This window comes from Carassius gibelio, chromosome B19 (genome assembly GCF_023724105.1).
Source record: "Carassius gibelio isolate Cgi1373 ecotype wild population from Czech Republic chromosome B19, carGib1.2-hapl.c, whole genome shotgun sequence".
Lineage (NCBI taxonomy): Eukaryota > Metazoa > Chordata > Actinopteri > Cypriniformes > Cyprinidae > Carassius > Carassius gibelio.
Window position 1 is genome coordinate 30,261,469 of NC_068414.1, and position 20,867 is coordinate 30,282,335.

General features: G+C 35.1%; 1 protein-coding gene across 7 annotated transcripts in view; it reads right to left on the reverse strand.

Moving 5' to 3' along the window:
* Positions 1–20,867, reverse strand: part of LOC127979176 (collagen alpha-1(IX) chain-like) — a 41,647-nt gene that overhangs the window by 2,553 nt on the left and 18,227 nt on the right. For 3 of the 7 annotated variants that reach the window (XM_052584431.1, XM_052584428.1, XM_052584429.1), the window contains 33 exons: positions 19,059–19,130; positions 17,577–17,706; positions 13,257–13,653; positions 11,686–11,766; positions 10,784–10,801; positions 10,150–10,242; positions 9,264–9,299; positions 8,341–8,412; positions 8,150–8,194; positions 7,954–7,989; positions 7,752–7,775; positions 7,604–7,657; positions 7,141–7,212; positions 6,600–6,641; positions 5,460–5,519; positions 5,146–5,199; positions 4,976–5,029; positions 4,738–4,791; positions 4,429–4,482; positions 4,283–4,336; positions 4,125–4,178; positions 3,948–4,001; positions 3,690–3,743; positions 3,396–3,440; positions 3,248–3,301; positions 3,111–3,164; positions 2,893–2,946; positions 1,979–2,050; positions 1,849–1,884; positions 1,714–1,758; positions 1,584–1,616; positions 997–1,143; positions 768–905 (listed from right to left, as the gene is read on the reverse strand). In XM_052584431.1, coding sequence (XP_052440391.1) covers positions 798–905; positions 997–1,143; positions 1,584–1,616; positions 1,714–1,758; positions 1,849–1,884; positions 1,979–2,050; positions 2,893–2,946; positions 3,111–3,164; positions 3,248–3,301; positions 3,396–3,440; positions 3,690–3,743; positions 3,948–4,001; positions 4,125–4,178; positions 4,283–4,336; positions 4,429–4,482; positions 4,738–4,791; positions 4,976–5,029; positions 5,146–5,199; positions 5,460–5,519; positions 6,600–6,641; positions 7,141–7,212; positions 7,604–7,657; positions 7,752–7,775; positions 7,954–7,989; positions 8,150–8,194; positions 8,341–8,412; positions 9,264–9,299; positions 10,150–10,242; positions 10,784–10,801; positions 11,686–11,766; positions 13,257–13,653; positions 17,577–17,706; positions 19,059–19,130 — 2,312 coding nt within the window. In that variant the 3' untranslated portion in view covers positions 768–797. Of the gene's footprint in view, positions 1–551; positions 747–767; positions 906–996; positions 1,144–1,583; positions 1,617–1,713; positions 1,759–1,848; positions 1,885–1,978; positions 2,051–2,892; positions 2,947–3,110; positions 3,165–3,247; positions 3,302–3,395; positions 3,441–3,689; positions 3,744–3,947; positions 4,002–4,124; positions 4,179–4,282; positions 4,337–4,428; positions 4,483–4,737; positions 4,792–4,975; positions 5,030–5,145; positions 5,200–5,459; positions 5,520–6,599; positions 6,642–7,140; positions 7,213–7,603; positions 7,658–7,751; positions 7,776–7,953; positions 7,990–8,149; positions 8,195–8,340; positions 8,413–9,263; positions 9,300–10,149; positions 10,243–10,783; positions 10,802–11,685; positions 11,767–13,256; positions 13,654–17,576; positions 17,707–19,058; positions 19,131–20,867 lie in introns of those variants that run through there. The other 4 variants (XM_052584435.1, XM_052584430.1, XM_052584432.1 and 1 more) reach the window with 4 other exon arrangements.

The window sequence follows — 20,867 nt, forward strand, 5'->3', positions numbered from 1 at the left end:
TCTCTCTCTCTCTCTCTCTCTCACACACACACACACACACACACACAAACACACACACACACAATTTTGGTTTACTTATTTTTTTATATTTAACTTTTTATGCTGGGATTTAGGTTATTATTATTATTATTATTCAAATTTTGAAAGACTAATTGCAGAATTTACCATTAATATTTAATGGTAAGTTAATTCTATAATTAACTGACTAATGAGAAAATAAACCATAGATTTGACAAATTGTGACTTCATATATAATTAAACTAATTCTAACCTAGTGAAAAAATATGCTAATTAAACTTGCAATACTAATGGACAAGACATTAAAAAACATGATGCAACTCTCCAGTCTGGACTACGTCACCTATCAGACCATCTAGACTGAGACTTTAGCTGAAGCTCAACTCAATATTTCATAGTTATGAGTGTTTAATCTTTAGAATTCATAGGCAGTAAAAAACAAAAACAAATCATGTTTGCAATCAATGACTCCCCGAGAGCTCAGCTTTATCTAACAGAAATATCAGAGGGAGTGAGATTCAAACTTCTGGTACCTTTGGCTCCTGGTTTTCCAGGAAGACCGTAGTATCCTTGAGGCCCCTTGGGGCCCATGATTCCTCTGGGTCCGGCTTCTCCAGCGGGACCTGCTGGTCCCGCTGGTCCCGGTGGTCCCATGGGTCCTGGAGTTCCAGGGGCTCCAATGGCAAGAGGCTTCTTTGCTACTTCCTTCTTGTAGGCATCCAAATGTTCTGTTTGATATAAAACAATGCTATACTTTAGCTGCCATTGCTAAAGAAAAATCAAGTTGATGTTGGTGTTTTAAAGTGATTATTAACTAATAGAGATGTCATGCCTTCAACAACAGCTGAGCAAATCTCACGGATCTTCTGGTCACTAATCTTAGGCGCCTATGAAAGTAAATGGAGTACAGCATCAGCAACAACTGAAGAGCAAGCATTTCCAGTCAGTGATGAAAAATGTCACAAAGCATGCACTCACAGGAAGACCTCTGGGACCAGGGGGTCCTGATAGTCCTCGTTCCCCTTCCAGACCTCTGGCTCCCTGTGGTCCGGTCAGACCCTCATGACCTGGCTGTCCTGGACGACCATCAGCTCCTGTAGCTCCTCTCTGACCTTTCTCCCCACGCTTAGATCAAACAAGGATATATATATGAAAAAGTAAAACATTTTTAATCTATTACTGATTTATTGTACCTATATGTATAGTCATTTTTGTGGTTAGGGTGGGGGGTTCAATTTGTAAAGTATGTATTTTAGGAGAAAATGTTCGAATAAAATGATAAATGATTATAGACGGATACCTTTCTGATTTATTTGTTTTAATTTTCATGTATTTAAGGGTTCACCAGACTAATCAAATAATAATTGATAGATTAACTGTAAAAACAATGGTTAGATTCATTAACAAAAAGAAATGAATAAATTATAAATAAATAAATAATAGGTTTTAGTTATACATTTACAAGATGGTCTGCTATTTTTATTAGATGGTCTGCTATTTCTTGTTGGTCTGCTACAATCTGAACCTCGACTGATATGAGTGTTTATGAATGATAGCACGCTTACCTCGCCCTTGATGCCAGGAACTCCCGGAGGCCCCTGTGAACCATTATTAAAAACCATCACACTACTGTACACATACTGGAATATCATAATTAGAGGGTGTGACAGGTGTGCTGCTATAAATGTTGCGAACCTGATCACCCTTCACGCCTGGTTCTCCTGCAACACCTGGATCTCCCTGTAGAGCGATGAGAGAAACAGATCAAATAAAATTACACAGTACTCATGTGCAGGAATCTAAACACTCAATGAGTACTTTCTAATTTACCTCACTTCCTTTAGGACCAACGAGACCCATCGGGCCCTAAAATGAGAAAAATATTGTACATAATCATTCACACACAACAGGTTATAATACATTTCTGTGTTATGCTAATTAAAATGAACAATGAGCACACCTGGTCTCCCTTATGACCTGTGTGACCCTTGATTCCACGAGGGCCCATGAGCCCTTGGTCACCTTTATCTCCCTGCGGAAGTAGTCAAGATAAAGAATTACAATAATAATCTATAATTGTACAGCACTTCACTAAATAATTGCCTTATATTGGTACTCATTCATGTACTCTAATTATGATAAATAGAGAAAATGATGTGAATAGCAACCCATTTTTTTCTAAATTCCTTGAATAAGTTAGATATAATATTACACAAACATGTTTTGCATAATAATTACGCAGAGTTAGTATTAGTTCATCACAAAAAATTTGATGCTGAAAATAGTACGCAAAGGTTGAATGACTGCATGCTTTTAAGATAATATCGTCCAACAGAGACTACAGTATGTAACAGAGTTTCTGCGGTTTTATGAAAGAAAAATACTTTTAAGACCAAAGAGAATATATATATATATATATATATATATATATATATATATATATATATATATATATATATATATATATATATATATATATATATATATATATATATATATATATATATTAACTATTATTTAAAATTTATTCTGATCACACTGCACGAAAGCCATGTACTACCTCTATATTTCCCCATATAGACAAAATGACAAAATAAAGTCTTGTTTTCTGAGAAACTGATAAACATTAAAGGAGTTGATGATTAAAACAAGAACAAATCTCTGCCAAATGGCTAAAGCAAAAAAGCAACTGAAAGGGAAAACAAGATTCCCTATCCACATTTTAAGCATGCATCAACTCATTTAATAGTGTTTAATTTCTCAGAAAACAAGACTTAATATGTTGAGTTTACATCTTAAGTAAATGTATCTTTACTTAAGGATGTTTAGATATTTGCACTAGTAATCCATAATCAGACCAACAGTCCAACCCACCTGGATACCTTGTGGGCCCACCGGTCCGGCCGGACCCTGTTTTCCTTGTTCACCCTGAGGAAGGAAGTTTGTTGATTAATTAAATTTATTAAAAAATTACTATTGATTGCAATCTAACCAATTGTAACCAATGCAAAAAAATAAAAGATAAAAATTTCAAGGAGTAAAAAAGAAAAAAATATATATTTGTTTATATGTTCAAATTATGCTTTTATTACAGTGGCTCCTTTGGCTCCTGGAGTTCCATCTTCTCCTGGTGGTCCAAGTGCTCCCTAAATATAAAACAAACACATAACAAAATATAACAATGTCTTAAATGTATACACAGACAAAAAGCTAATGTAATAATACTTACATCTCTACCAGGAAGCCCAACAGGACCAGTTGGTCCTACAATGCCAGTTTCACCCTGTAAAAGAGAAAGCCATTGCTTGTCGTGCATCACAGTTTTGAAATTTAAATGATATTCAGCATATTTCATTTTCATGCAAATTAAGTCGTACCTTCTGGCCTGCCGGCCCCACGAGTCCCGGTTTTCCTGGCAAACCCTAAATTTGAGATGCAGCTTTGTTTAGCCAAGGTGAGTTGCAGATTAGAAGCGAGTGGAAATCGCCTTGTTTAAAGTTTGTTGGGGTCAGTATACACACACCCTCAGGTAAATTCGGTGTTTACTGTATAGCAGGCAAAACCCTCATTTACTGTAACAGCATTCAGAGTAGCAGCAGCAGCTTTGAGAATCATTTCAGGAAAAGCACAGCAGAATAACATAAAACATATGCACATGCTGATTAACTCACTGGAATTCCCACAATTCCTCTGACACCAATGGCTCCTGATAGACCTGGCTCTCCCTGTCAAGCAGACCGCAAAATCTCAAATTCCTCTTCAGTTTTTATCATTGAACAAACCAGATTTGGGAATCATTTTGTCTCAAAAACAATATGCATTTTAAGAATCAAAGATGAAAAAAATCAGTATCATAAAAACTAGATATGCACTGCATTGATACATTCTGGATTTTATGCATTATCATGAAAATGATCATCATAACTCACCTTCTCTCCTGGAGTTCCTGGTGCTCCATCAGATCCATGCTTTCCAGGCTCACCCTACGAATTAACAATCTTCATCATCATTAAAGCTGACATTTCAGATAACTCTTCCAGCACCATTTCAGAATTATTGCAGTGATGGTGAATATGAAGCATAAATCTAATGAATCAGTCACTCACAGTGTCACCCTTGGCTCCAGAAGCTCCTTTCTCTCCCGGTGCACCAATCGCACCCTAAAACAAAATATTCGACAGAAACAAGGCACTTTAATTGATTTTACAGATTTTTTTTGTTTTGTTTTTGAGTAGGGTAGATCATATGGACAGCAATAACTCACATCGTCTCCTTTAGGCCCAGGATGCCCCTGTCGCCCTCTAATGCCTTCAACACCCTGTTAAGACATCCGATAAATAAAATACTTAAAACCTCTGTATTTTGATGCCAGACTAGAAAAAATCAATCAGTGAACTACAGCTCACGTACTGGTGATCCTGGTGGTCCGGTAGGTCCTGGGATCCCGTTGAATCCAGGAGGACCCTGCAGACGTACAGTAAAACACACAGGCTAGCTCTTATAATATACCCACACTTGCTTTTTGTTCTGCATACATCTGCTTTTGATCTGCATATCTGCTCACAGAGCACTTTTACAATCACTGCAGGCATTATTCATAGAGTTTTAAACTAATGTAATCATTATTACATGCACTGATCAGACTGGAGGATATTGCTCTGTAAGCATTCCTCTCACTCTTCCCTCGTCTGCTTCAGATGAAGATGTTTTAAGTCTTACCCGATCTCCTTTATCACCATGAGGTCCAGTGAATCCGATTGGCCCTCGCTGACCCTGCAAGGAAATTTGTTCTTTTATATTTATTTTCTCTTCAATACTTGTTTTGTGTATAGTGCTTAGACAGTATTTTATGCAAACACGATCATGCCAATAGAATTATTTAAATTGACACTGATCTTCTCGGTCACAGAAAATATTGGAAACTGTTATGCAAAAACAAATAAACACATTGTCATACATCATCTCCTGGACGTCCGGAAGGACCTTGCTCTCCGGCAGCCCCTCGCTCACCCTGTTAATGAAGAAGAAAATGCTCATGGAGTTTATCTATTTAAAGCTAAGGAGAGCTTGTTTATCACGGTTTCTTGATTTTTATCGTTCTTAAGAAGTTTTTAAAAGCAAACTTACCTTTTCACCTTGGGTACCTGGCACACCGTCCAGACCGGGAAGACCTCGATGTCCCTGGAAGAGAGATTCAATTAACTAATACGTTCACTCATTAGAAAAGTACCTGGTGTTTGGCCAAAAAAAAACTTTTTTCAGTGAGCAAAATGATGTATAGCTGCACCAGAAATCATATTTAGTCTTTCTGCAACAACAAGTAAATGGAATCTTTAAAGAGATTGTTAAAGTTTGTTTTCATTTTTTTATTTTTTATTTAAATCAATACTTCAATTTCTTACATTTAACTCAAAGTTGAATCCTTAGGGTCGGGGACTCACCTTCATCCCCGGCAGACCAGGCAGTCCCTGCGGTCCAGCTGGACATGTAGTCTGGCACTGCTAGCGAAATAAGACACACACACACACATCAGGTCTATTCATCATCAACTGTAGCATCAGACAGGAAGTGAAGAATAACACACAACCAGCCTGGAGCTCACCAGAGACATGCAAACTGAGCACTGAAGGTTTCAGATGAGGGAGCACAACAGACACTGCAACCAACTGCCAACTCTTTTGATGAGCCAGTGACTAATTATAAGGGCTGGTTATTGAGATATATTTCACGATTCAATGAAATTTCAATCTCAGATCAATTTGATTCAATATTGATTCATTTGGATACTAGCAATCAGGTACAGTAATTATCAATTTTGCTTTTCATGAAAAAAAAAAACTCAACTAATGCTATTTTAATACACTACTATATAACTTAATTGTAAACAAACATTTAAACAGTCAAGTTATTTTTTTTTTTTTTTTAAATGTTTATATTTTTAATCATTAAATATAGACAGGTTAAGTAAAAATATATGTAATAAAGTATACATATTTAGCAAAATGCTCTTTTCTACACTTCATTTTTCGAACTATCAAGTTTATGTGTGCTGAACTGTTTTTCTGAGGTAAATGTATCATGTGACACTGTTTACAAGCTGTTTCACTGTTTCTGCAGCTTGAACTCTGATTGAGTGATTACATGAGACATTATCCATTTTGGTAAGTTATACTGTTTATATATGTTCTTTTTATTCATGTTCTTTTGGTGCTATAAGTGGCGGTAAAGAGGAAGATGATCTGTTCACGTGTCACTTGAAGTAAAGCGCTACAGTGATCTGTCACGCCACATTAAAGAATGCCAAATCATTATTTATTATATTAAATAAGTATAACAGTATAGATAGATTTTTTTGGATTTAAGAATCAATATCAATTAATTCAAATGAGAATCAGTTAAAATCGAGAATTCGATTATTTTCAGCCCTAAAAGTTGTAGAGCAGATATAGAGCACGTTGACATTTTCCAAGTTCCACATGTCACATACTCTATCTTTTTGCGTTTTAAGATCTGGGTCTGAGATGCAGGTTCTGTGTGTCCATGTGAAACATGGATATTATTAAAATCTAACAAGCACTCACAGTCTCCCCACTTCCCTCAGGGTTCCCAGCACCTTGTGGTCCCTACGGACAGCAGAATGACAGCAGCGTAGTTTAGATTCAGAGACACACACTCAAGCAAGGCCTCAAACATTACAGCGGTCAGAACAGATCTGTGCAAAAGCACCGCATTAGTTTTAAACCCTCCGAAAGCCAACAGAAGTCACCTGATCCAGTTAAGTAAGGGTTAACAGAAGGGACAATAAGCCTCAAAACATCTTAGAATATCTAAAACAAAAAGTGAACTTGAATGTATAAGAGACAACATAACACACACACACACACATATACATTATATATATATATATATATATATATATATATATATATATATATATATACACACACACACACACACACACCCATTTATGTATACATATACTATGCATATATGTAAATGAACGCTAAATATGTATATATTTAGACTAAACTGAATTGTTGTGTCTTGGAAGTTAGTAAGAAAACATTTGAAATATGTAAAATGCTATAATTGGTAGAAGTCCATTGTAGAATTCGGTCTTACTGCTGGTCCTGGAGGTCCTGGTGGGCCTGGTGGTCCTGGGAGCCCAATTCCTCCTCTTGGTCCAGGAGGACCCTGGAAAATACAATACAATAAAGAACACTTTAATTTAGGTACCAGAAACAATCAACATACAGTAGCTACAATAACAAGATTAAGAATGAAGACGTATATCTAATTCCAAATTCAAACTGCAAATGGGATAAAGAAGTACTTCGGAAGTGGCATTACACAGACTGTTTAATGCAGCTCAGAGGTGGCATGAATGCATTTACACACCAATGATGACTTTATTCTTTAATAATAGGGCCTGAAATGGGTCAGAGCAGGCATACTTTAGCCTGACTTTTAGCATTATGTCTTCTGAGCAGGCACAGAGCAGCCTTAACTCTCTGTGCTTAGTTGTCTAAAGATACATTTATATGTGTCTTAGTGCATTGTGGGCCATTTTGAAATGAATTCTGACCTCTGGTCCAATGTTTCCCTCGTCTCCTGGAGTACCAGGCTTCCCTGGGGGTCCCTGCATGAGTGGAAAACGGTGTTCAAAAGTGAAAATGTCAAATTAAAAGTTGAGAGTGAGACAAATTAAAGTAAGAAAAGTTTTTTTTCTGTACCGGAGGCCCAACAGTCTCTGGTCCCTAGAAGAAAGAAAACGTGAAAGTCAAATCTTTAAAATGAATTAATATGTCTTAAAAAGGAATTACAAAAGCATTATTTACTTTGCAAGTAAATACAATACAAAAAAAGACAAGAAGCAGTAAAACAACACAATATCAATGGAATACAAACAATTTGACAATCTGACAAAATACTCACAGGGGGTCCAGCAGGTCCAGGGAAACCAGGGAGACCCTACAAATTAAAGAAGTTTCTTATGCTCATCAAGGCTGTATCTATTTGATCAAAACTTACTCATTAATTATTGAGCGGCACATTATGCAGAATAAAAAAAAAGAAGCTTTTATCAACTTTGCATTGCATTACATCATTATTGTTTTTTAAGATATCTTACTCTTTCTCCCACCACTCCTCGTGGTCCCATGGGGCCCATTGGACCCTACACGCATATAAAAAGATTAGCATTTAGGATACTGAAATACTACAGTTTGTGTGACACTGATGTGTAAATCTGTCAAATATTGAGTGTATTGTTGGTTTATGTTGTGTTGTTAAATGGTAAAGGTCATGTGTCTCAGTACTGACCATTGGTCCCGGAGTCCCCTGCAGTCCCCTCAGTCCTGGCAGTCCAATCTCTCCTCGATCTCCTTTACTGCCCTACAACACACAAACAGCTTTAGCATCATTCAGCATCAACTGCAGCCGTTGCTACGATACAGCGGGTCTGTGCTAATGTGATTAGCCATGCTGGAGTCCTCTGACAGGACCAGAGTCACATCTGAGCAGCGTTTGACCTGTTTATGACACACCAGATGATGGTGCAATTCAACCACGCTTTCTCTTAATAGATATTGACACAGGAAGCTGGACTGATTCAGTGGGTTTCAGATCTGGCAACCTGTAAATGCATTTTCTAAAAGGAGTTATAATACAACACTTTTTATTGGGTACAGCGTTCAAGTTTAATAAAGGCAATATTCAGTCTTACTGAATAAACTCTTAGTTTTAATTTTAGTCTAATGAAATTTATCTCACAAAATATTGTATAATACAACACACTGCCATGGGACATTCTTCAAATCTAGTCCTCAGAACTCTGTTCTTATTTTTCAAGTAAAATACAGCATCTCTCCATTATCTTACAAACTATTTATTTTTAGCATTTTGTTTTTAATAGTATAGATTATATGACATAATCTTTATATTTTTCATTTTATTATGTTAATTAAAAAAATACACTAAAATACGATACATGGATTTATCTATCACCTTTAAATTCTTCATATCTTACAACCTATTTATTTATTTAATTAATATGTAATTTGTATAATCTGCCATAACATGAAAATAATTACTGATTTATCAGTGTTTGCATTTCAATATCGGTTCATCCCTTTTCAGATAACTCCAGGCCAAACTAGTATGAATATTGGTGAGTGTGACCTCATGCTGCGTTTAAGAACAATGTCTTCTCGAAGAGGTTGGAGATGAAGATGTTTCACACTTACCGGAGCTCCAGGAGTGCCCGGGGTACCTGGAAGACCCTGAAGAACAGAAAATAAATACATAAAAAGAACAGTTCACTGTGTTAAAAAACAATAAGCAGGTCAGTGAGACAGGACAAAGGTGTTGACAGAAGGAAATCTCTAATGAGCAGCTCCTGCCTTCCTGAACAAAAGAAGAAATCCTTAATGAGCTGCCTGAGACAAAAGTAGACCGAAGACGAAGTGTTTCATTAGCTTGTGCTGAAGACTGAGCTGCTGAAGTCTAAGGAACGGCTCTAATGGAGATTTACACCTGATTTTTAAGCACAGGAAATACTCTGGACTTATAAATGATGACAATTCAAAACAGCATGAGTTAAAAATACGGTAGCACTTTATTTTACAGTCCTGTTCCTCAGGTACATACTATGTACTTATTATAGTAATTACAATAACTATGTAATAACTAGGTACTAACCCTGAACCTACCCCTAAACCTTACCCTACCCCATTGTAGTTACCCTGTATTACCAGAACTTTCTTAGACACTGTAAGTACACTATTAGTACACGTACTGTAAAATAAAGTGCAACCAAAAATACTGTACCAACTGATAATCCTTTTGATTTGAAGATCAATACATTGAATGAATAGGAAATCCTAATTATGTTACAACTGATGACATACAGTGTCACCATACTGGATTTCCTATGTTTCCAAAATAAATACCAATAAAATAAATTAAATTAACAATTAATTAATATTTAGTTAAATAAATAAGTAAATAAACATATATTTTTTTAAATATATGCACCAGACAGCCAACATGAACATGTCAAGGCTACTTTTTAAAATTTCTCTTGTGAAAAAGTAAATAAATAAAATAAATGTATTGATCAGAAAGACTTGCATCTCTCCCGTCTCTGCCAGGTTCCCCTTGGGGTCCACTAGGCCCCTCAGGACCCTCAGGACCGGGGGGGCCAGGGATCGGCTTGGGATCCGGCTGTAGAAGGTTGAAGGAACAAAAGAAGGAAAACGATGAGTAAACAAAAACATGAATGTTTTCGAATTGATTTTATTATTTGCTTTAGCCAAATATAACCAATATTTTTCACTGAATGCCAAAATCAATAACTGCAAGGGTTGCAAATAATCTCTCTCTACCAAGGACCTCAACATATTACTTTAACACAATAAGAATTCAAATAAAAATCATTAGCTCTCCGCTGCCAGCTTCTATTAATTAGCTTAAGCTTTTAATTTGCCAAGTAACAACACATTTAGAAAATAACTGGTATTGTTAAGCAAAATTCCCAGAAGATTTCTTAATAAAATGTCACATTATTTACTCTGCGGCATTAAAAACCTCTAGCATATAAATAGATTAAAGCTGTTCTGGGTCATGTTTTGTTGATTGAAGTAAGTGTAGCAGGTAGCAAATGAGTCAATTCAGCGACAAAGCAATGTAGTAGATTACTTGCTAAAAACTATTTATTAATAGATTAAAAAAAAGAAAAGAAAAACAAAGCAAAAAAATCAAATACCTCAGCATTGGCATACATCTGAAGAAGCAAGAGAGAGAGAGAGAGAGATAGAGAGAGAGAGAGAGAGAGAGAGAGAATTAAGATTATTGCAGTTAGTGAAAATGAAACCCTTCACCAAAAAGTGGAAGCACACCTGTAGATGGCGCTACAACATGCGACCTACAAAAGCTCTCCCCGAAGGCCAACTCATCAAAAAACAAAACAAATGCATGACTTTTGACATTAATACCAACTGTTCAGTGGCAAAGTGAGATGTTACGAAGTCTTTTGAGGCAACTACCTTTTATATCAATATTTTTAGGCCATACATCAGTTATGCAGTACATGTATTAGAATGAGAGTAATACTGTTGATCATTTATACAGAGCTGTGAATAAAGTCTTCAATTGTTAGACTTTTAAAAGAGATCTTGTTGTTGTGGTGTTGTCGCAGGCTTCATTTTTGGTTCTGGTAAAACAACCCCAGACCCTCGTAGGACATAGCACTACCATCAGCTGTTTGGTTATCAACATACTTCAAAATCTCTCTTTTTTGTTTTTTTAAGCCAAATAGTTGACTGTAAAAAATATAACATTGAAATCAATGGAGGCTATCGTCAACTTTTTGGTTACCAATGTTCTTGAAAATATAATCTTTTGTGTTCACCTGAAGAAAGAAACTGGGTGAACTATCCTTTTAAAACCAACCTAACGTGGTTTAATGATCTTAACTGACAATTTTTTATAGTTTTAGTGGAGATTCGGGTTCTTGCTGATGTGGATAGCAGACAAACAAATCACTTTTTAGTCTCTCAGCATGTAACTGACCTGATTTCTGTATAATTGAGTGGTTAGACATAATAAAATCAGGCTGTGGTTGGTCAAGATTCTCATTAAAGATGAAACAGGAAGTGAGGCAGTTACCTCAGACAGAGGAAGTTCGTTGCAGCTTTCTCTCTGAGCTCTCTTTGGGTCACAATGAATCAGCATCCACTGCAACTCAAACTGGAAAGACACAAAACAATTAAGTCATTTCTTTATTTGACTTTATAAAAAAATCCTGAATCATAAGGCTTTTAGGTTTTACATGTATCAGAATTAGATTTTAAATTTTTATCATTGTATATTTGACTGACAACACTATCAGACAATTTTTTTTTATCTGTCCTTTGGACGGGAAGTAACAAGGTGCTGAGGTCCAGCAATCTGGCAGTTACAATGACTGGTGGTAACATATCAGAAAGTTACACATCACAGGTAGTGACTGTAACGGGATGTGATGGATTTGATAGTAACATTCATCAAATACAGTAGAGATCCACTTCAAAACCTATTAAAAACACAAAAGAATTAACCCTTCCAAAACTTCAATCCGAAAATGAACCCTTCCAAAGTTTGAATCTTTGTAATAAATATCCCTTCCAAAACTTCAATCTGAGAATTAACCCTTCCAAAGTTTGAATCTTAGTAATAAATATCCCTTCCAAAACTTCAATCTGAGAATTAACCCTTCCAAAGTTTGAATCTTAGTAATAAATATCCCTTCCAAAACTTCAATCTGAGAATTAACCCTTCCAAAGTTTGAATCTTTGTAATAAATATCCCTTCCAAAACTTCAATCTGAGAATTAACCCTTCCAAAGTTTGAATCTTAGAAATAAATATCCCTTACAAAACTTCAATCTGAGAATGAACCCTTCCAAAGTTTGAATCTTAGAAATAAATATCCCTTCCAAAACTTCAATCTGAGAATTAACCCTTCCAAAGTTTGAATCTTTGTAATAAATATCCCTTCCAAAACTTCAATCTGAGAATTAACCCTTCCAAAGTTTGAAACCTTTCTAATAATTAACCCTTTCAAAACTTCAATCTTAGACTGATTTTTCCCAAACTTTAATATTAGAAAGAATGAACTCTTCCAAAACGTCAATCTTAGAAATAATTAAGCCTTTCTAAAGAAAGAATTAACCATTCCAATATTTCAGTCTTAGAATTAACACTCCCGAAACTTATATAAAAAAAATAATAATAACTCTTTCAAAGGAAAAAATTACCTTTCCAAAATTACAGTCTTAGAATTAACCCATTCTAACACTTCTATCTTAGAAAAAAAATGAACCATTTCAAAGAAAGAATTAACCCTTCCATAATTTCAATCTTAGAAAGAATGAATTCTTGCAAAGAATTAACCTTTTCAAAACTTCAATTTTAGGGAAAAAAACAACAACTAACACTTCCAAAGAAAGAATTAACCCTTCTCAGAAATAATAAACACTTCAGAAACTTCACTATTAGAAAGCATTACCTTACTAAGTATATATTATGTCTGAAATTTTTGCTGGCAAATATGGCAATAAATAAATAATGCAATAATTTGTTTTCCTAATTGTTTTTATTCATATTCCTTACTTTGAAATGTAAAACTTTTTGGTTTTCCTTTAAATATATATACACACTGTCTTAGTAAATATTCAATACTGGACTGGTAGCTCTCACCACTACAGATGTGTTGGGATCAGAATCCAGTCTTCCGATCAGGGTGTCTCCTTCTGTATTGACGTAGCCCTTCCTCTTGATGGGTTTCTGGTCCACAGGGTGACAGTCCACGTACAGCGTCACCAGCTCTTTCTCCACACCAACCATCACTTTGTGCCATTTAGTGTTGAAGAGGACGGAAAGGCCTGGGAAGGTGACAGTCTGCACATCTCCCTCCATAGTGGTGAGGAAGAACTCCAGGGCCTGCTGGTCTCCATTCAGACGCATACCTGCCTGCTTCAAACCGTCTTCATCCACCACCTGCCAGATGTTCCACACCTTGTTGACCGTGTTCTTGATCATGCGGAAGGTGGTCATGAAGGAGTACTCATCTGGGAAGCCTCTTGGAAAGTTCAGCCTGGTGGGCAACAGATATTGATATATGTTGAATATGTGTCTATATCTTATTTCACAAATTAATTGCAAGCAGCAATCAAGATACTGTTAGTTATCTATCTGTTGTCTACGGTTAAATACAAAAATAATGTGTTTTGTTAAACTAAATGTAATGTAAACTTAACTAAAATGAATAATAAAAGAGAAAAATATAATAAAATTAGAGCTAGGCAAGTTAACAATTTTCTTTATGTATTATTATTATGAAAGTCTGTTGCTCACTGGTTTTGAATACACATACAGACAAATCATGGGTCTCAGGAGGGGTTGTCCCGATCAAATTATTTAGGCTTAGCATCAGCATTCACAAACCACTGTCCACTGTTATTTTTAGCAGAAAAGAATGCAACGAGCTCATAATCACGACTTCATAAATGGGAAATTGGAATTTTCCGATAGCATGTGAAGACAACAAAGAACGCTTGCTCAGCACAGTGGAGAGAATCGTTTTGTTAACTTTGTGGTTCATTATTTTAAGTCATATGGGAGACGCGTAACACACACACCTCTCACAATGTATTGCTTTACACATCTATATCTTTTGCCGTTCAGAAAAATTCATGCAATCATACAGCACGTATCAGATCTGCACTCTAACACGGTTAGCGCTCACACTGATCTGGCCCACCTCTTCCAACCAAGCCAGGGACTGCTAAACTGAGCTAAGTTTGCCTAGTGTGAGCACACCCTAATTATACTCCTGTATCCCGCACACACCATTCTCTACCTGCCCATCAAGTGTTGTCCCGCGCCACACTCTACTGCGATGAGTCCCGCGATGGTGAAGGTATCTAATAGGAAGGTGCCTGTTATAATGTTATGATCGAGGTTCTGGACTCTGAGCGTAACTTGTTTTTCTATAACAAGCTATAAAATATTTTCTATAAAAACATTAATGTCATGGCAGTTACAAATAGCTTGTTTTATATTTAATTTAATTTAATTTAATTTAATTTAATTTAATTTAATTTAATTTAATTTAATTTAATTTAATTTAATTTAATTAATGTTATAAGTTAAGATTTAAATAAATATTTTATCTGCTACTATGTAAAAGGAATAGTGGTGTTAAAAAGCACTTTATTTGATTAAAGTGTTTACAAACCAAATGTTATCGCACTTTTGTTCATATTATAGCAGTACTTTTAAATGAAAAAAAGTGCACAATACACTACTTTTACATGCATTATTAGTTATGTGCGTAATAATGCGATTAATTGCAAACAATCATGCGATTAATCGCAATTAAAAAACGGAATCGTTCGTTGCCCAGCACTAAATAAAATATATAATAATATAAAATGAAAGAGTGAAATAAAACTAATTTAAATAATTGGTGCATTTGTGTTAAAAACTTGCTAGTGATTTTAAAGTTTTAAATATATATTTTAATTTATATGAATGAGTTCAAATGTGCAAGGGGTTTTTAGTGTGAGTTAGAATAAATAAAATAGAATAATAAAATAAAAAAGCAAAATAAACTGTGAAATAAATGAAAAAGATTAAATAAAGAGAAAATTTAATGGAATGGTACATCTGTGTAATTTCTAGTGATTAAATATATATACATATATAGTTTACATTACATTTAGTTTAACGTTACACAATATTTCTGTAAACATGTACATACGTATACATTCTAAGTGGATACAGAGTTTTGGTCCGTGGCCAGGTGGTTTTAGTGAAATGAAATAAAATATTAGAGAGTGAAATAAATAAAAGATACAATAAAGGGAAACATAAATGAAACTTTAACTTTTTAAATATATGTTTTAATTTAAATAAATATAGACTTGTGGTCTGTCTCTGGGTGGTTTTAGCAAAATAAAGAAAAACATTATACAAAATAAAATTAAGTGTAAAGGTAAAATAAATCGAAAATTAGATGAAATGGAACATTTGTGTTACAAACACTGTAGTGAAAAAAGCTGCCCAGTTTACAAACTTGTGGAGCATTTCTCAAGAATTGCAAGAATTTCTCAAAAATATGACGCAAAAGCTTACACCATAACTTGGTGCTTCTGTAAATTTGTACTGAAGTTACATCCTTGTCACAAAAGCACATCTATTTATTCAAGAGATCTATTACCTCTAAGAATAGTAGTTCTTCTCCATTATTGTCTGATCATCAAGGGAATAGCCCTGCATTATACACACAGGACAGCTTGGCTTCAAGTTGCTCTGAGATAAAATTATGAATGCCAAACAGATCAGAGCCAAGTGCACTTTCATCTTCAAAGCCTGTGTGTTGTATGTGAGTTATTTCAAAGGACGGTGCTGGCTTTCATTGCACTGTGTTAAAGAATCAGAGGCCTGGCCGCAGGCAGAGACGAAACACCACAGCATCTGAGAATCAATTACCTTGTCCGGTTTTACACACATCCTCCTTGGGCTTGACCCGTGTGCGGTTTTAACAGGCAGAGGCGCTCTGCGGGACATGCTCTTACAAATGAAGCTACAGCGGCCTTTAACCAACTTGTAAATGGATCAAGGCAAGGCCATAAATATGGAGCTTCCTGTTGGCTAGTAAAATAAATGAGGGCCACAGTTTGGAATGATCTCTAATCTCAAGAAATCACTCTCTCCCTTTCCATTTCCAAGTCACGCTTTCCCAAATAGATATTAGCACTTCAAAGACTCGGTATGAGAGTCCATCTCATAATTTTCTGGCTAGTGTCAGTTAGGTTAAAGTTTCCTTTTGTTACAGCAGAGTTTTTAGACTGTATTAATGGAGATAAGCATTATCCAAATAAACAGGCCTTGTCCTTTATGTCACATTATGCCACATCAAAACACTGTCAGATTTCATCTCTGCAACATCATTTACATTTATATATTTTCCTTTTTTTTAACATTTGCAACTTGAACTGAATTCATTATATTGAACCAGTGACTTTGTTTCCATCTGTGATCATAATATTCATATTCACTATAATTCAATATAATATGATAGTACATCACTGATTGACCTCTCACATCAAAATTCATCAATGAAATAGTTAAGAACTTGAATTAGTTTTGTAGTTTGGGCTTGTAAAAAGTGACTGATCTGTGTAGATTTCTCTCCTAATTCAGATTAAACAACTTTATCACTGGGGGAAACGATATTATGGATACAAGACTTGTACGTTAGTTGGAAGCAATGGTTTAATTGATGGACTGGAATGGTGTGGATTACTTGTGGAGTTTTTTATCAGCTGTTTGGACTCTCATTCTGACGGCACCCATTCACTGCAGAGGATCCACTGGTGAGCAAGTGATGCAAAGCTACATTTCTCCAAATCTGTTCTGATGAAGAAACAAACTCATCTACATCTGAATACATTTTCAGCAAATTGTCGTTTTGGGGTGAAATATTCCTTTAAAAGTATATTGTATTTGTAATAAACACTATACACTATACTATAAAACATATACTTTTTAAAGAACAAAAATAGTATTTTTAGTTACCTGTGGAGACTATTAGAGAGTCTATTAGAGAGCCAAACATTTTACTAGGTCAAATAAATAGACCAAAAGACTTAACCAAGCTGAAAAAAAGAAAAAAAGAAAAACGTGACTATTTGTGTTTTAGTAAGTCTGGTTGTCTGGGAATGCAGTGTTCTGCTCGAGCGGATCTGCATGAGTTCAGACAAGTCCGTTTTTGCATTATTAGAAACTGTTCAGAGCCAGATAACACCTGTCTCTGACCTGTAATAATGTAACACCTGAAAAAAGATCATGTATGTCAACAAGGTTATGCGTGTGTGTGCTTATATGACATTTCTAGCTTTAGTTCATGTACTGCACTAATGCATATGAAATGTAAATGAAGTGTTGTTGTATGCGTTACGTACCATGTAAACGTAACTAAAATAAACCACTCATTAAACCATATATTGGTACCTGGTTGGGATCTGGAAGTTGGCCTCTCGGTCGAGTCTGTATGCCACCTGGAGGGGTGTGGATCCTTCTACCTTTCTGACGCCCCTCATGGGAATAACATCCAACTGAAACTGTGTGATCAGATCAAACCCTGCCACACACAAATACATACTTCAAAAACTCAAATAGTTTAAAGTGATAATAATGGAAATTCAATTACAATATACTGTAGAATCAATTCAGATCAAACATGAATGTCCAAATATCAACAAAACTTCTGTTTACATAAGGAGGAAAAAACTTTATTTCAAAATTATTTAAAAATAAATATCTGACATAATAAAAATAATTAAAAATATAGTCTATAACCCTAATAAAATAAAATTGAATAAAATAAAACAAAAAAAGAGAATGAAAAATAGAACAGATTTCAAAACTAAACTAAACAAAACTAAACTAGAACCAGTGTCAAAACATCAAAATATCAATTTCTGGAATAAAAAATGTCAAACAAATAAAATAAAACCTTAAAGTATTGAAGCCTACAATCCAATAGTCTCAAAAATAAACAATAAGTAAAAAAATAAAATAAAAAGGAGACTACAATTGAAAAAATAGAATAAAAAAAAAAAAAAATAATAATAATAATAATAATTATAATAATAATAATAATAATAATAATAATAATAATAATAATAATAATAATAATAATAAAACAAATAAAAAATGTAAATTGTCTACCCAGTACAATACATTTTACAATAAATATAATTTGATTCTCTCTATAACCAAATAATTATAGAAATTCCATTTGCCTTTGTGAGAAATTCATGCAATACAACATTTATAGCAACCTCAATATGCATTCATGCACTTATCCAGCCCAAAAACATCCAGTAGGTTTCTTTACATCTGTTTACTTCAGAAATGACATTTAAACTTGCTTACTCCCCGCACAGAGCAGCACATGTTTGTGATTTGAGGTTGCACCCTCCACATTATTTGTTAAAAGGAAAGAGGTCGTAACCAATTAAAATCTTGCTGAGCTAGAAGTGTTTCCACTGCAGAAATTGGCAGGCCAGAGACCAAGGTTTTATTTTGACTTGTTTGAGATCTAAAGATGTCTTAAAAAAGGGCGACTATCAGGTTTAGGATCTTTACCAAATAAAACAAACAGCTTCGTGCCGCTGCATGTTCTTTATACAGAAAACTACTTGAGACTATTTATAGGTAACAAACACCTGAATGAAGAGTGCTTTAATGATAATGCATAAAGCATGGTTTTATATATTCATACTAACAGTCATGAGAAGAGCTCGAGTGTGCAGATTTATTATTATTATTCTGTTTTTTTTTTTTATAAAATAGATGCAATTATATACAGTATAATGTATATATCATGCAATTTGTATAACACATGCAATTCCCAAAAGACTATACACAGTTAATAAACACAGTTCACAGCATGTTTTTCTCACAGTGACACAGTGACTGTGATTTTACCTGGTAGGTCATCTTGTCCATTCTTCATGGTTGGGCACACTGTCTCGCCATCTAATCTGTTCAAATCCAGCTCTGTAAAATTCATAAGCATCATGAGTCTCATTTCAGGCTTGTCTGCAGCGGCATATCAACAGAAAATACATCACTTTTCAAATGTATTTACTTTTTTTTAATGCAAACAGAATCTAAGGGAATCATAATCAACAACCACATCATTTTAAGGCCATATGTACACAGTTAAGCATAAGATGTGATAAATGTGTCATAATTACAGTGAGGAAGTATTTTATGGAATTATGGCTGTAAGTGTAAATGTGTGGACCTGCAGGACAGCTTTCAGAAGGTCAGAAGGACAAATATTGTCATCTGTGCCCATTTGTATTAATCTAATGTAAGTGCAAGATAACAAATGTGACACTCCATCCACCACAAGGACAATTCCCTAAAGCCGTAAAGCCGTCTGTCACAAATATACTGTGACATCACCATGTTTTTGGGCAGGCATCATGGTATTTCCATGGTTTTTGAACAGTACCGTGATGATAATACTATGGTATTCCTTTATGCACCTAACTAATAGTGTACAGCGCAACAGTATTTTTCAATGGTACCATTGTATTTCCATCTGGTTCCTGCACAGCGGTTTTTGTGTGAGTTTTTAGGAGTTTGGCTCTGTGAGTCAGAAGAGACCAAAAGTGCAGCGCTGGAAAACATGAAATAACCACTGTGGGGAAGGTGGGGGGGCTTGATCCGCTGATGCAGCGCTTTACAAAGGTACAGCACAAACAGACACACTGACATCTGGGACTTCTTGAAAGCCTGAAATAAACAGGCACTGGCGAGAGGTACCAGGGTAAAAAGGGCATTCTCCTGTGTTTTTACGGTGCTGTTTGTCCAGACGCTTTAAACCCTCATATCCTCTTGTGTCATTTTTAAACCACCCATTAGCGCAAATGAGGGACTAAACTGAGACTGAAGCCAGAGCGCTGATGCAACTGCACACACACATTATACATGGTTGTAGACATGAAGAGTGATTCGATGAAGACCACACACTGATGTTATTACATGACAGGATTTAAATCACTAGGTTGGTGGGGTGCTGTATTGTCATCACTAGTCATTATATTCCACTGATTTATCCAAATAAATTTTTTTTAAGTATATTTTTTTAAGTAAAATTTAAGTACACATCATAGCTAAGTTTGAATATTTGTAAAAACTTTTTTTGTGCTTGATTAGCATTCAGTAAAATGCTAACATAGAGAAATTTGGGAAAATGTAGCATTACATCGCTCGCTGATAAAAGCAAGTTGATAAAAACATCACAATAATCTGCAAGTAATCTACATGACTCCAGTCCATCAGGTAACATCTTGTGAAGCGGAAAGCTGCATGTTTGTAAGAAGCAAATCCATCAAGACTTTAGTCCATTGATTCTGGCTAAAATATAAGTCCATAATATTGCTTTCTCCAGTGAAAAAAATAACAACAAAAAAACCCAATCAGGAGTGAAATATGCACAGATCAAGCAGCAAAAAGAGAGGAAAACAAGCAATGTTTTTTTTTTCCTTTTACTAGAAGAAGTGTTATTATGGATTATGGGTTGTGTGAATTTTTGTGATGTTTTTATCAGCTGTTTGGACTCACATTCTGACGGCACCCATTCACTGCAAAGGATCCATTAGTGAGCAAGAGATGTAATGCTAAAGTTCTCCCAATCAGTTCAAATGAAGAAACTACCTCATCTACATCTTAGCTTGAGGGTGGGTAGATTTCCAGCAATTTGTCATTTTTGGTAAACTATCA